At 47.6% G+C, this 13,441-nt stretch overlaps 1 protein-coding gene across 15 annotated transcripts in view; it reads right to left on the reverse strand.

Annotated features, from left to right (window-relative positions):
* The window catches only part of CADPS (calcium dependent secretion activator), a 222,604-nt gene that overhangs the window by 134,523 nt on the left and 74,640 nt on the right, over positions 1-13,441 (reverse strand). For all 15 annotated transcript variants that reach the window (XM_052778691.1, XM_052778695.1, XM_052778688.1 and 12 more), the window contains exons 4-6: positions 6,780-6,860; positions 2,503-2,739; positions 85-206 (exon numbers count right to left, since the gene is read on the reverse strand). In XM_052778691.1, coding sequence (XP_052634651.1) covers positions 85-206; positions 2,503-2,739; positions 6,780-6,860 — 440 coding nt within the window. The remainder of the gene's footprint in view (positions 1-84; positions 207-2,502; positions 2,740-6,779; positions 6,861-13,441) is intronic.

The following is a 13,441-nucleotide window of genomic DNA, read 5'->3' on the forward strand; positions in this document are numbered from 1 at the left end:
AGAGCTATCCGCAGCAGCTCAGCAGCACAGAGACGGGGCAGAGGAGAGCACGGTGGAGAGAACAAAAGGCAAAGCAAGACTTACGTTGGCTTTGAGGCTTCAGCCTGGTCAGTCTGCAGTTTCTCCCCACCTTCGACTTCCATAGTGCAGTACACAATACGGTTGGGGGCCAGTGACTTCAGACCCTGCACCTCCATGATGACAACCTGCGGGTCAAAGAAAGAGGAGTGTTAGAGGAGCAGCGTCCTTCAGGCCTCGCTCCGGCTGCTGAACCCAGGGGGTCAGCCAGCGCTGAGGTCCTCCACGTGCTGCTGGACGTTCGTGGTGGCGGGTGGGCAGGGACGGTGGCACTGCCCCGGTGGAGCGGGGACCGCGGCAGCCAGCGAGGTCTGTACGGAGACCGGGAGGTCTCCCTCTGACTGCACGTGGGCTCGTTGAGACCCTTGGGTGCCTAGGGCTGCACCAAGATTCAGGAGATGGGCCTCACAGACAAGGTCCTGCCCCACCTAAAAGTGCCTTAATATACGAAATCCAGAAAAAAAGCACACAGCTACTCAGCTGGTGCTAAAAGCCTATTTTCAAGATTAATCATAGAATGGTTTGGGTTTAACCTTTGAAAATCATCTAGTCCAGTCCCGTTGTTGTGGGCAAGGACACCTTCCACTAGACCAGGTTGCTCAAAGCCCCATCCAACCTGGCCTTGAACACTTCCAGGAACGAGGCATCCACAGCTTCTCTGGGCAATGTGTTCCAGTGCCTCACCACCCTCATCGTAAACATTTTCTTCCTTACATTCAATCTAAATCTACCCTCTTTCAGTTTAAAATGGTTGCCTCTTGTTCTGTCACTACAGGCCCTGGTAAAAAGTCTTTCTCCACCTTTCTTATAAGAAATCTTCCTTATTAAGAAATCACCATCTAAGTTTCTTGCAGGTAATTACCCTTTTTTTTTAAAAGGTGATAATCCTGTTAACCACGTACCTTAAACATTTCTACAAGAAACACTGCGGGAGTTTCCATTCCTGTTTTACTACGGCTATCTGTGATAGCCCACAGGGGTTTAAAATTCCTCTCCTCAGGTCTTCTGATCTGTCCTTGCACTGAGGATCCCTTCCTTGGCACACAGAGCTCCACAAACCCTCTCTGATGAGCACACATTTTCAGTAAAAGCTCTCTTGCAGCAAGAGTTTTGTGCACAGAGCAGTGCACAGACCTGCCAGCTCCTGAAGTCAGTGCTTCGCTGAGCTTCTGCTTCCCACCAGACGGGGTTCGGCTGGAGCAAAGCGTTTGAGACATCCTGCGGTAAGGGCAAGTCCCTTTATGCACGGCTATACACGCTGCACAGGCTTTTGCAACAGAGAGGTCTACTGCTTTGTGATAGTTCCCTGCTCCTCCGTATGGGAACACTTAGAAGTCAGGCTTTATTTGATGCTGCTGTTGAAGGCACCATCTCTGGGTTCATAGACCTATTTTTAAATAAGACTGAACTGAATATTATAAAGATGGTTTCAGACTTCTAATGAGTTAAACTCTGAGACTGGACAACCAGCATCGTTAAGTTTTGCATTGGCATGATATATGTAACAAGAGACCCCTTAGGAAGACAAATAAACAGGAAACTACACAAAAATAGAATTTTCTGATTTTTCTGCATCCTACATTTTTGACCCCATCCTGGTAGTTGTTTTGACAATGTAACATAAACCTACTCATTGACAGACAAGAACAACTCTGTATGGGTGTACTGATGACTCCTTGGAGTAAATGTCTTACTTAGACCGCAAATATGTTCGCACAGAACAATTAAGTTGGCTGAAAACAGATACTGCAGCAACACTGCTTCCAGGACCGAGACAGCCTGTGTCGGAGGTGACGGCAGGTCCCTGCAGCACCATGCCTTCCCCTGGGCTGTACAGACAAACTGCTCAACACAGCACTGAGCAGAAAGTCAGTGCTCAACACAAAGCAGAGAGCAAGCCAGCAAAGCACAGTATTTCCACACAAACTCCAAGCCAATCTGTTGGGTGCATTCAAACCCCAGCCATTTTTAGCAATTCTCCAAAGAGGAAACAAGGCTTGCAGGGAAATACAGTGACACCTCTAACTGGCAATAATTAAACATCCTGACATTTATGGCGTTGCATTATTATAGTGGTTTCAGGGACAATACAGGCTCAGGGTTACTGGGGTACACTCAGTAACAAGCTGCATGGAGGCATCAGTTAATGATGTGGATTTCTGAGCCATTTGATATATATATCACCAGGAAATGCCAGACAGTTTATCTCACATAGTTTGTTCTAACAAGATGTCCAGAAAGGACACAGTGTTTGACCACAGGCAAAGCTTCTGGTAACTCAGGGAGGAGCCATTCCTCATGGAGATCAGAAAGTGATTTCTACTGTCTTCTCTCCACCTAACTTAAGTTTGAACTGAGCAGAAGTTGGCTGCTGTGATTTTTACTCCCACAAACTCTGCACACTGTTGTGTGCATGAACCTTACCTCCAGGGAGAATGACAACACGACATCTGACTTGGAAAGCTGGTTCTCGTTTTCTTCTCCCATGTCAATTATTGAGGTGTTGTGACTACGTTTCAGCTTCTGCAGCTTGAACTCAGAGCCTCCTTTAGACACAGGCATGCTCTCTAAGTTTGCCATCAGGAGATTGACAGACGACTTCAGCTCCTCAATATACATGTTTTCCATTTCTTTGGACACAAACTTTGGAAACTTGCGCTCCTTGGATTTGGAAACAAAAAACCAGAATCAATGGCTGTGACAATCAGCAACCACTTGTTGCACTGGGAAAATCCCCCAGGAGCATCTGCAGAGAGGTTTGCGAGCAGAGAACTCCCACAAACCAGATGACAAATTACAGCTTCCCCCCGTGTAATGTAGAAACATTATTGTTAGCTACCCATAGAATTACTACTTGGTACTTATCCAACTTCACTGTTTCTTGCATGCACTTGCATCTCATTGGTTTTTCTATCTGCAAATGGACTTCTTCCTATACGTATGTATTCACAATTACAAACACTCTAGGCCAGATCTCAGCTGAACTTTGTGATTGACAGCAATTTACTAAAGATGCAGAGGATGCTGACAGTAAGGGACTTGTTTTCCAGTCTCCCAAATGTGCCAGCTCTTTTTAAAACACTTTTGAGCTCCATTAGTTCTCTAGGTGTGAAAGAAGCCCAAGGAGGGAAAATCAGCAACGTGTGGGCAGGAATGTGTGGTCCCAACTGGAAGAAGGGGTAAACCACCTTTTCCAATACTTGCCAGGGCCTGTGTCTCCCTCCGACAAGACAACCTTTCACTGTAAGGCCCTCCAGTGCTGCTTGTTGTAAACAGGACACTTAAACATTAAAAACAAAGGTGACAGCGAGAGCAAAACGTGATGTTCCCCAATGCGCGTTCTCAGCTTTGAACTGCTGCCCGTGCTCCAGCTCTGTTAGGATTGCTGGTCTGAGCCCTACATCTTCTGACAACTCCGCCCACGCCTCGAATCTGCTCAGGGTTAGAACGTCTCTCAGTGGGTTACAAGAGAATGTGCAAAGCGTACGACAGCCGGGCAGCATCTGCAGCCAGGGAACTTGAGGCTGACGTGCAAAGTATCTTAATGGCAATTCATAATATTGTAAAAAGCAGTTTGTAAAATATATGCTAGAAAAGAAAACAAGGTCATGTTTCTTCTAGAAGACCGTCATCAGGCTGCTGAAAAAGTACTCCACTGCACTAATTTTTGCATCGGTCCTCAATAGCTTACCCATTACAAGCACAGCTCACAGCAGCACTCACACCAAGCAGTTAAAATATAGTCTTCTGTTTCCAGTCTCAATCTTGGGAAGCAATTCCCTCATGTAAATTAGACCTGGCATAAGATAAACTACCTAATCAGTCTGGTTTACTATCTATGCATTATATAAGTTGCAAGCCACTCCTAGGAAAAAAAAAAAACCAACTGTTCTGTAGATTTTGAGAACTACTGCTGAAGCAATGATGTTCAAACATTATTGCTTTTTCACCCTGCTGCTATCCATCTCTCCAGGGACTGCAATTTTGGCACTGCCCCCACAAACCTCTTCAGAAGGAATGACCAGTCCAGCAGGCTGGAGCAGAGTAGGTCCAGCCCCAGTTGGACATATTGCTCCGGTGTCATCACAAGGTCTCATTTAGTTGCCCCTATACGTGCTCCTCCGTGCCCTTGAGGCCAAGGTGACTGGGTGGGGAGAAGAGCACCACAGGACAGCAGAGCACTTGCTACTGCAGAGAAAAATATACCTCTGCCTTGGCATCACTAAGCTCTCAGCTGTAATGCTGCTCTCATTTAGCTGCTGGAAAAGTACAACACGCAGAGTAAAAAGCCTGTCCAGATTCAGCTTTAAAACATCTGCTTGACTTTGAACGTGATCGTCAAGCTGGCTGGCTCCGAGGCTGGGCTTATGTGCTTTGATGGAGTCAGGCTCAGTGGGGGACCCTGCCTAACGCTGCACCGGTGCTGTGCTGAGCTGTGCTCTCCTGGGCACACGAGGAGGTAAAAAGACCCAGAGCTGTGCCCTGGTATCCAGATGCAGGAAAGCTGGTGTGCACAGTGACTTGTTCAAGGTCAGACGACAGGTCAGACGAGGGCTTGCAGAGCCACCAGTTCTCCAACACTGCAAACCCAGGTCCCGTTAGACTCCACAGCCTTTGTTGCCTCTGAAGTACAAATGTCCCAATGCGAATTTCTTAATTTATTATCAAGGCATTGATTTGGAATCTCCAAGACGGCCACCTCAGGGCTGGTTTCACGAGCACTGTAAGTCTCCCTGTGCAGCAAATCTGCATTAAAAGCTGCAAATTGGAGATAAAATTGGAAACGCTACCCTTTCGCTGAGCTGAATTGTGAACCTGCCCTAAGCTAGAGGGAAAGCAGCCTTGCCTGGAAAGGAGGATACAGAGAAGGATTCAAAAGGTCATTTGGATATGCCTCCAAAAGATGGTATACATGGGTCTGAAAGAACAAGGTTTCTTGTAGGCAGGTGCTGGAGGGATCTGACATTCTGGAGAGAAGGCCTGCAGCAGTAATGTGAAGGAGATTAAATATCAATACCTGCCAACTGGATCACAGGTAAGTCACTTTTACTCTAAACCACCCTCCAAGCTGCACAGCTGTATTTTCAAGGTTGAATTCTGCACGGGGAAATGCCAGGTTGTATTGAGGACTCTCCCCTGACTGTCTCTCGCAGGGCCAGCAGTGGCATGGCTTGTTTTCAGCATCCTTGGGGGAGGAATAGAAATGGCAAATTCTCGTTTGCAAAAAATAATTCATGAAGCTGCAGCCTCTGCTGGCTGCTACTGAACCATGCATATTGTTGTCCCACATGCCATAAAGAGAAAATGAAACAATGAAACCAGGCAATCTCAGCCTGGCACCCCAGTCCCTGGCTACCCATCTCAGAACCGGAGCAGCAGCGCTCTGCACAGGGGCTTACATTTTGCCACAAATAAAAAATACTGTCGGTTTTCTTGACAACAAAATGGCAAAGGGGTAACTGCTGAACAAAGGAGCTGCAGTCTGTTTGCTGCTTTGCTGCGCCATCATTTGGCCACGTGGTCCTGGGCCACCTTACTGTTTTTGTCAGTGAAGTGGGGAAAAACAGAACCCACCTCCCCAAAGACGCAACGACTGTAGCTGTTTAACAGAAGCGTTAGTGAGAAGTAACTGCGCAGGCGCTACCGGCACCCTTGCTAACGCCTGACCGTAAATGAATGTGCTCTGCTTTTCACACCCAGGGATATCAGTATGGTTGCAAACAGCTCTGATACTACCTTTCTCGTAAAACCCCCCAATTTGGGCAGAGCTCAGTGCCAGGAGGACTGCTGCTGAAAGGCAGGCCCCTCGCCTGAGCTACGTCTCTCTGATTAGACCTTTTTATCTTCCTTCTAGTAATGGTTTCTTGATTATCAAGAACAGCCAGATAGATCATTCCCAATGACTTCAGCCCTATTAGGGCTTTATCGGTGACTCAGAGCATCTGATTAGAGGCAAGGATAAAATCCTGGCCATACTAATGTCAACAGGATCCAGGGTTTCCGTCCATCTATGGTCCATTGGCGGCCACGTAAATCTGCACTGAGTGACAGTGTGATTTGCTCCTAGGGAGATGTCTCCTTACAGAAAGGTCTCTAGGGAGCTTAGCTGAGTGCTTGATTATGAAAACTGTTTGGAGGTCCCATGCCTGCTGTTCCACATGGCAGTGGTGTCCGCACGGCGCAAGGCTAGCCTGACTGCTCTTGTGCAAAGTGTGAACATGTTTGGGACAACGCACCCGAAGCACCTTTACTGAGGCAGCATCTACCTATAGGCAGGGAACTGTGGCTCCCAGCAGCCCAGCGAATGGCACAAACCCCATTAGGGCAATTTCTGGCTCCTTTTTACATGCCATTGCCCACCTTATTGCCTAGCATAGAAGTCTGACAAAGAGGGCTCAGACATGCACTTGCAGATCTAGCTGGAGCACTTCAGGACAGTATCTTCCCCACCGCTGAGGATTCATACGGGATTTTGCAGGAACCTAAACTGTCCCAGCTCATCAGGACCTTCCAAGAAATGCGCACCACAACAGCTTCATTTGTACTTGTTGTTTTGTTTGTAGTTAAAAATCTGCTAATTTTTAACTGGTGATTATTGGGAGAAGAAACCTGTGAGAGAAGGACAGGACCTTGGGACTGCATCAAGCTACTTATGTGCTTCTCTATGAAGAGCTTATTAATGCAGAAGACTTTTTTTTTACCTTGGCAATTTGCTCTGCCATTTGAAGACGTCCATCTAACTCGCGTCTGATCTGTGCTGCTTGCTCATCTGGGTTGTCCAGCTGTATAAAAACAAAAGGCAAATCAAGATGAAAAATCAACCAATGCGGTGCCTTTACAAGCAGTTCTTCAGGCTGACCATCTGTATTACATTATCAGTAATAGCATAGAGGGAGCGGTGACAGGCCCAGCTCTGGGACAGAGCCCCCCACAAAGGACACACACAACGGTCACCACCCCAAGACAGACACGACCAGGGGACTGTGCAGACCCTGTTTTGATACCTGCCCAGCTGCCTCCTGGGGCTGAGCATCCTCACCCCGAGGTCTTACGCCCGCTTTGCCCTGTGAGCCAGTCTGGCAGCAAGCCTTGACGGTGACTATCTGAACCCTTGAAAAGTGGGGTGCCTTCCCCGCTATCACTTCACTGGTGCTTGGAAGCCATAGTCCCCCTGTGCTGGGGCAGGACACATGGCAGCTCCAGATCACCAAGCCCTGCTTGCCATCCAGAAAAAGACAGAAGGCGGCTCAGCAGAAATGCACAGCAATAACATTTGCCTGTTTTCTTTCCCCTTTCCCCCATATTGCTGCATCCCTGTGCTACCACCCAATTCATGCAATTGGATTTCCTGCAGCATTCAGCAGAGATTTTCTTTTTTTTTTTTTTTTTTGCAACACACTACCCACAACCCTGTGGTTCAGTGTTTGGCGGCCGCCTGGCCCCGAAATGTCTTCTGAGGGTAAAATGTTGTTTCTGCCAGTTAAGCAAGCAATTACAGCACACACGGAAGAGGCACGGGGACTGCTGTGAACAGTTTCCCATTGGCAGGACTGCGGGCAGATCTGTTATTTTTAGTGGGAATACACAGACATAAATTATAGAACAATAAAAAAGCACAAAATCAAACTAGCCCCCGAAGAAGTCGATACCTGCTGTAATGAGGTGGCAATTTTATAGCTGCTTTCCAGACTCTAACCACTCTTTAGACTCCTTCGGGGTCATTTTGGCCACGGCACAAGGCTAGAAACATGCGGCAGCGGGGTGGTCACGGCACCACTCCACCCACGAGGCACAAAACCAAGCTCAGCCTGGTGCAAAACCTCATGGTTTTGGTTCACCTCCTCAAGCAAACGTGACTTCAGGTGGGAGGGCTGGCTCCTCCATCCAAATCCTGCCTTCATTTGCAAAGTATCAGCTCCTTCTGGCTACCAGCAAACGCAATTGCCACAAGCTACTGTAGGTCAGCTCTCCTGCCGACTGCTACACATAAATGAGCTTTATTCGCTGGCGTGGGGTTGTGTTAACCACCTCTCTGGGTTTTATCCTCCTCTGGAGACAAACCGCTTGACAAAGAAAGGCTCGGCTGGTGCAGTGCAGTCTGGAAAGTTACAGCTACAGCGACAACAAAACTTTCAATTCTCAGCCTGACGAACGATGAGCTCGTTCGTTAGCACTCCCTGGATGGGCTGAAATATGCTGCTTTCTCCCAGACCCACCGCTTTCCACGGCATCTTCTCGGTTGTCTGCCTGCGCATCCCAAGTCTCCTCTCTCTCACACATGCTCGCGTAGCTCTGGGCACGTGCAGGCGCGTATTTGCGTATTGCTTCCCCACCGATGATTTTCCAGAGACCCGACATTCATTACGGCTGAGATTGAAGGAAAGTCTGGTTTTGATTAGTTTTTGAAAGCCTCTGCTACTGATTTAATTCAAGCAGGAAAACTACAAAGTGTCCTGACTGTGATCCAAATCCACTGAAGTTTCAGTGATCTCTGCTGTGGCCACCCAGGTTTCGTTCACACCAGGCGCGCCACATAACCTGCTGCCTTCACCTGTATATTCCTGATCCCCAAACCAGTACAGAGCCACGGACCACCAACACCTTTTGGGATCAGCTGCCCCCATTAATTTCTCCATGAACAAATGCATCACACAACTGACCTCCACCAATGTGCAAGCATCTCTCAGAGCTGCTTCATTAAGGGTAGGGAATGTACAGTCCCAGATTTCCATTTCATTGCAACTCTGAAAGAGGGGGCATTATTTGAATTAAATCCGAGCTACAGTAATTGAGGTTAATCACACGCTACCCAAAATAACTCATGTGCTAAATTTAGAAATCAAGGATGCTGCTCTGGAGGAGAGCTTTTTTTGCGATATGATAATGAGCCAGCAAACTGCCTTACACTTTCTGCACTATCTTGATTTTGCAGATGTTTTCCAGTGAGGCTACAGGTGTCAAAAACCACGTCAAGGAAATATCTGACTGCAGAAGATTATTTTTCTTATGAGGCAACAAGCACCCTTGGCAGCCTCCTTGGTTGTGGTCAGTGGGTAAGATACTCCTTTTCAGGGCTATATACTGCTCTGCTTCCCAAGGTTAATTAGCGATGACAAGTCAGGTAACCTGGTATTTAAAGGAAACAAAAAAATCTTTCCAGGCCTTATTTTCAAAGACTGCATGATAGCTCCATGGTAAGACCTGATCTTTGGGAAAGCAATCACTGCTGTGGCCAGCAGAACGGTTTCTTCTTGCTATCTACAGAACAGTACTAATGAGGCAGCCCCTGCCTGCAGTCCCTGCGTGTCCTCCTGGCACGTTCCAGCAGACCTCTTGTGCCTAAGAGTAGCAGCCCAAGAGCTCAGCCACTTACTGCTCCTGAGCTTGGGAAGGGCACCTGCTGCCGTCAAAGCAAGCCGAGTACGTTTTACACAGTCATAACACTATATAGGGCCATTAAGAGAGTCATGCTGGTGCCCATAAAATATACTTTGCTTGTGAAATAAAGCAAGAGGCAAATGTAAGGCATGCTACCTAAGCAAGACCAAACATCCAAGTAAGGCAACACAGATCCTAATATCGTTAAAACTCAATTTCTTAACTAGAGAATCAGATATTTATTTTCTGCCGTATGCATGCCCACTTTATATTCAAATACTTGACAGCCAAATATATAAATGATTTACAAAGTCAAAGAGAAATTGAATTAGTTTTGTTCTGCATTATGACTACGTTATGGGTGTGCTATGAATAAAGCAAAGATATAAATCATAAGGTTGCCCCAGTCAATTAAATGTGAAAAGTATTATAAATTTCAGTATATATATGATTTGTCATATGCACTGGGCTTTTCTTCAGCAGCATGCCACAAATATATGACGTATATAATTTGCAATTCTCAACTGATCATTACCTGACTGCCTGCTGGTAAATTAGATGTTTTCATACGTCTACCCGCATACGACATTAGTTCTCTCTGCTTGCCCTGCAGAGCTTATCTATGTTGGTGTAACAATTGCTAAAGTAAAAGAATAAAAATTTTTAAAATTATGTACATCAGATTCTGAGTGGAGCCCCAAACTGACTAGCATGGCAGCCAGCCCGTCGCTGAAGGCATTGCAGGACATGTGCCTACTTTAACCCCTGGAGACCATTCAACTGCAAGAAGAAGATCTTGCAGAAGACAGGGGTTTTTTACGTATAAACTGCTAATAAGGAATAATTTTTAATGGGCACTCGTAAATGAAAGAAAGAGGTTAAAAATGTTCATCACGCGAGTTTGACAGTTTTAATCACCAGTAAGAACCAGCCACTGGTCTGCAGAAGCAACCCTTTGCTTCTACAACCCTGAAACAAATTCACTGCGAGACTTGTCCTCATGTTATCCCAGAGGAATGGAAGACAATCTCTCTACACCTTTGAAAGGCAGAAGCAGAGGCAAACCAACCAACCTAATTAAGTCATAAGATCTTCAACGAGATGCATAGGCACCTACCAAATCCACGCCTAAACTATTTGGTTGGTGTGTCAGACACTCCCACCGTATTGCCCAACCTGAGCTTTGTAGTATTTAAAGCCAGGAGCCCAGGGTCACCTCCACTCACCCTGGGAAACACCGGAGGCAGTTCAAGGACATGAACAGCGTTAAGGGACACTTTAAATTCCCGGGTTTTTGCAGTCAAAGTGTTATATATTTAAAGCTCCAGCTTCAGTTTATCACAGCTTAAAGCCAAACCATTTACAATCACAGCCCCGGCTCCAAATGTGATGCTGGGGCGGTGCAGGCTGCCCTCCTCTTCCCTTCTTCGTTAGCCCCAAAGCAGTTTTGCTCAGATTAACACCTCAGACCGACCCACCTGCCTGGGGACCGAGCAGGGTACGTCCCTTGTGCCATCGGCCGCAGTGAGAGGGCTGCAGCTGGGGCTAAGCCGCCCAGCCTGGGGACGATGCCGGTGGCACAAGTGACACGCTGTCCACAGCACTCAGCCGGTCGGTAAGAGAAGAGTGGATCTGGATGTGCCACCGAACACTTATTGATGGGGCACGCTCCCAAAAGACATGCGTGAGTTAAACACGATGCGGATCTATATCCAGGCTCTGAGCTCAGCACTGTTGGAAATAATGTTGTTGTAAGCTACAAGGGTTTATAATGAAATAATGTTGTTGTAAGCTACAAGGATTTATAATGACAGGATGTAGCATAGAGATACAACGTTCAATGATCAGCGTAGCACTTATGCAACATGCCGTGGACATGACAGGTATTGTCGGTATAATTGCCATCAGCCCCAGCCAGAAACCACTGGGACCATTTAACAGTTTAATCCCTCCCTGACAGTCACTGCTAATGCTGATCCCCGCTTCCCAGCAAGGGCAGCAAGTGTCACAACATCCCCATTTCTGAAGCGTAACTGAGGCTTGTCTGAAAGTATCTCCCCTCCCTTTGAGAAAGGTTACAACGTGGTGGTGAATCCAGCCGTGCTCCTGCAGAGGACAAGCCATTTGCAACAGGGTTCTGGAAAACCACATTTTAAATGCTCTGGCAATGCGAACGCTGAGCTGCAGCAACCTGCTTTGTGCTGCATCGGGAACGGAAACAAACCTGGCTCTGCACCTTCTGGAAATGAAAGCGTTTAGTCCAGGTCTCCATGAAATCCACAGCCACCGCCTGTGCCGGTTTTCCGCCACGGCAGTGTCGGCACCGGGGGACGGGCGATCCCTACTGCACAGCCGAAGGCAGGCGCAGATGGGCTGCTGCTGAGCAGGGACCACCCTGGCTGCGGTCACTGTCAGCGGTCTCCAACATTAATTTTCTCCATCCCTGTGTCCAGCACACCACCACGCAGCTGGGGGAGTCTGAAAATCCCACTTTGTGAATTGTTTTCCCTGGGTGGAGGACAAGGACAAAAGCCGTGACCCACTCATGTCCTTCCTAAGCCTGGCTTAAGTCCTCCCAAAATGATTAACGCAGCCAATACCTGTGTCGTGTACAGTTGTAAGTGCCAAAAGCCTCAAAGAGAAAGTTTCAATGCACTCATCCTTTGACATGCTGCGAGCTCTATGCGAGCAAATAGTTGATTAAGTATTTCAAAGCAAACATACTGCATGTGAAGGCTGAACAAGATCACAATATGGGTGACAATTTTGCAGCTTTGATGTAGGGCTTTAGGAGAGATCTTTGTCTCATAAAAGGTAGTTTCGCTTTGTGATGCACAGTGAGAGAAAATACTAAAAAATTCATAAGCCCCCATCAATTAATAATTAATCTATTAGTCCAGGCGTACTCACAACTCATGGCATCCGGCACCATGTTGTGCTCCAGCTGAAAGAAGCACGTGGCCCCCAAAGTGACTCATTGCAGGGGAAGCCCTTGGTTTCATATTGGAAAACCACTACTCTAGGAGATAAAGTGATGTGAGACAGGACAGAATGGCACCATGAACTGCACACGGCTTCCTGAGACACATTCCGTTCCACCGTCATGGATTGATCCGTAGCATCCTTTCCCCACTAACAGCAAATACACTTCTCTACGAGTGGCAAAGGGCAGAGCGAGGGAGGCAGCCCGGCGCTCGAGGCCCCGACCTCTGCCCACATGTCTGAACCAGAAATCAGAGGAGGATCTGAACATCCCTCCCTCGACCGCAGGTGGCATGCCGACCTCCCTTTTAAATTGGGAATGCGAACGATGCTAAGCTGCCTCGGTAGGGAAAGTCGCTAATGCCCTAGGCAACATGCTAATCCTCCGAGCAGCAAATTGCAACCCATGGACCACTGGCTGCCTTGGGATCTGAAATGGGAGCAAGGAAGAGGAAGCAAGGACAGCTTCCCTGTGTTACACACCTCCCCGTGTCAGCCAAACCGGCAGCATCAGCACAGCCCGACCACAGATTCAGCAACTGTCGTTCACGCGGTTCAAGAGAGGATTTTGGAAGGGCTGGAGGGAACGAGCAGGACACGTCCTCTCCATCAGCTCTCCAGATTGCAATGCTGTACTGTCCCCATGCATCCCAGGAGGACCGCTCTCCTGGTGCCACTGCACGACAGGCATGCTCCAGGCCACCTCTCTTCTGGCCAGTCAGACTTCCCCAAATCAGTCTTTTAGGCTCAGAGTCATGCAGAATATTTCTAGCACAACGTAAAATTCCCCTTAATTCAAGGAATTACAATCTGCACCTATTACTTCACCAAAATTTTCTTTTTCCCTCCCATCGGCCCCAGCTCCTCATATAGCCCCAGGGCACCAGCATCCCAAAAGATGACAAACCCCCTCTCCTGGAGAAAAGCCCAGACCATTTTGCTCCTGCATAGGTAAAATCAGCCCTGCTGCAGGAATTCAATCACTTCCAACTGCAGCTGCACA

Source organism: Harpia harpyja, chromosome Z (assembly GCF_026419915.1).
Source record: "Harpia harpyja isolate bHarHar1 chromosome Z, bHarHar1 primary haplotype, whole genome shotgun sequence".
In the NCBI taxonomy this organism is placed as follows: Eukaryota; Metazoa; Chordata; class Aves; order Accipitriformes; family Accipitridae; genus Harpia; species Harpia harpyja.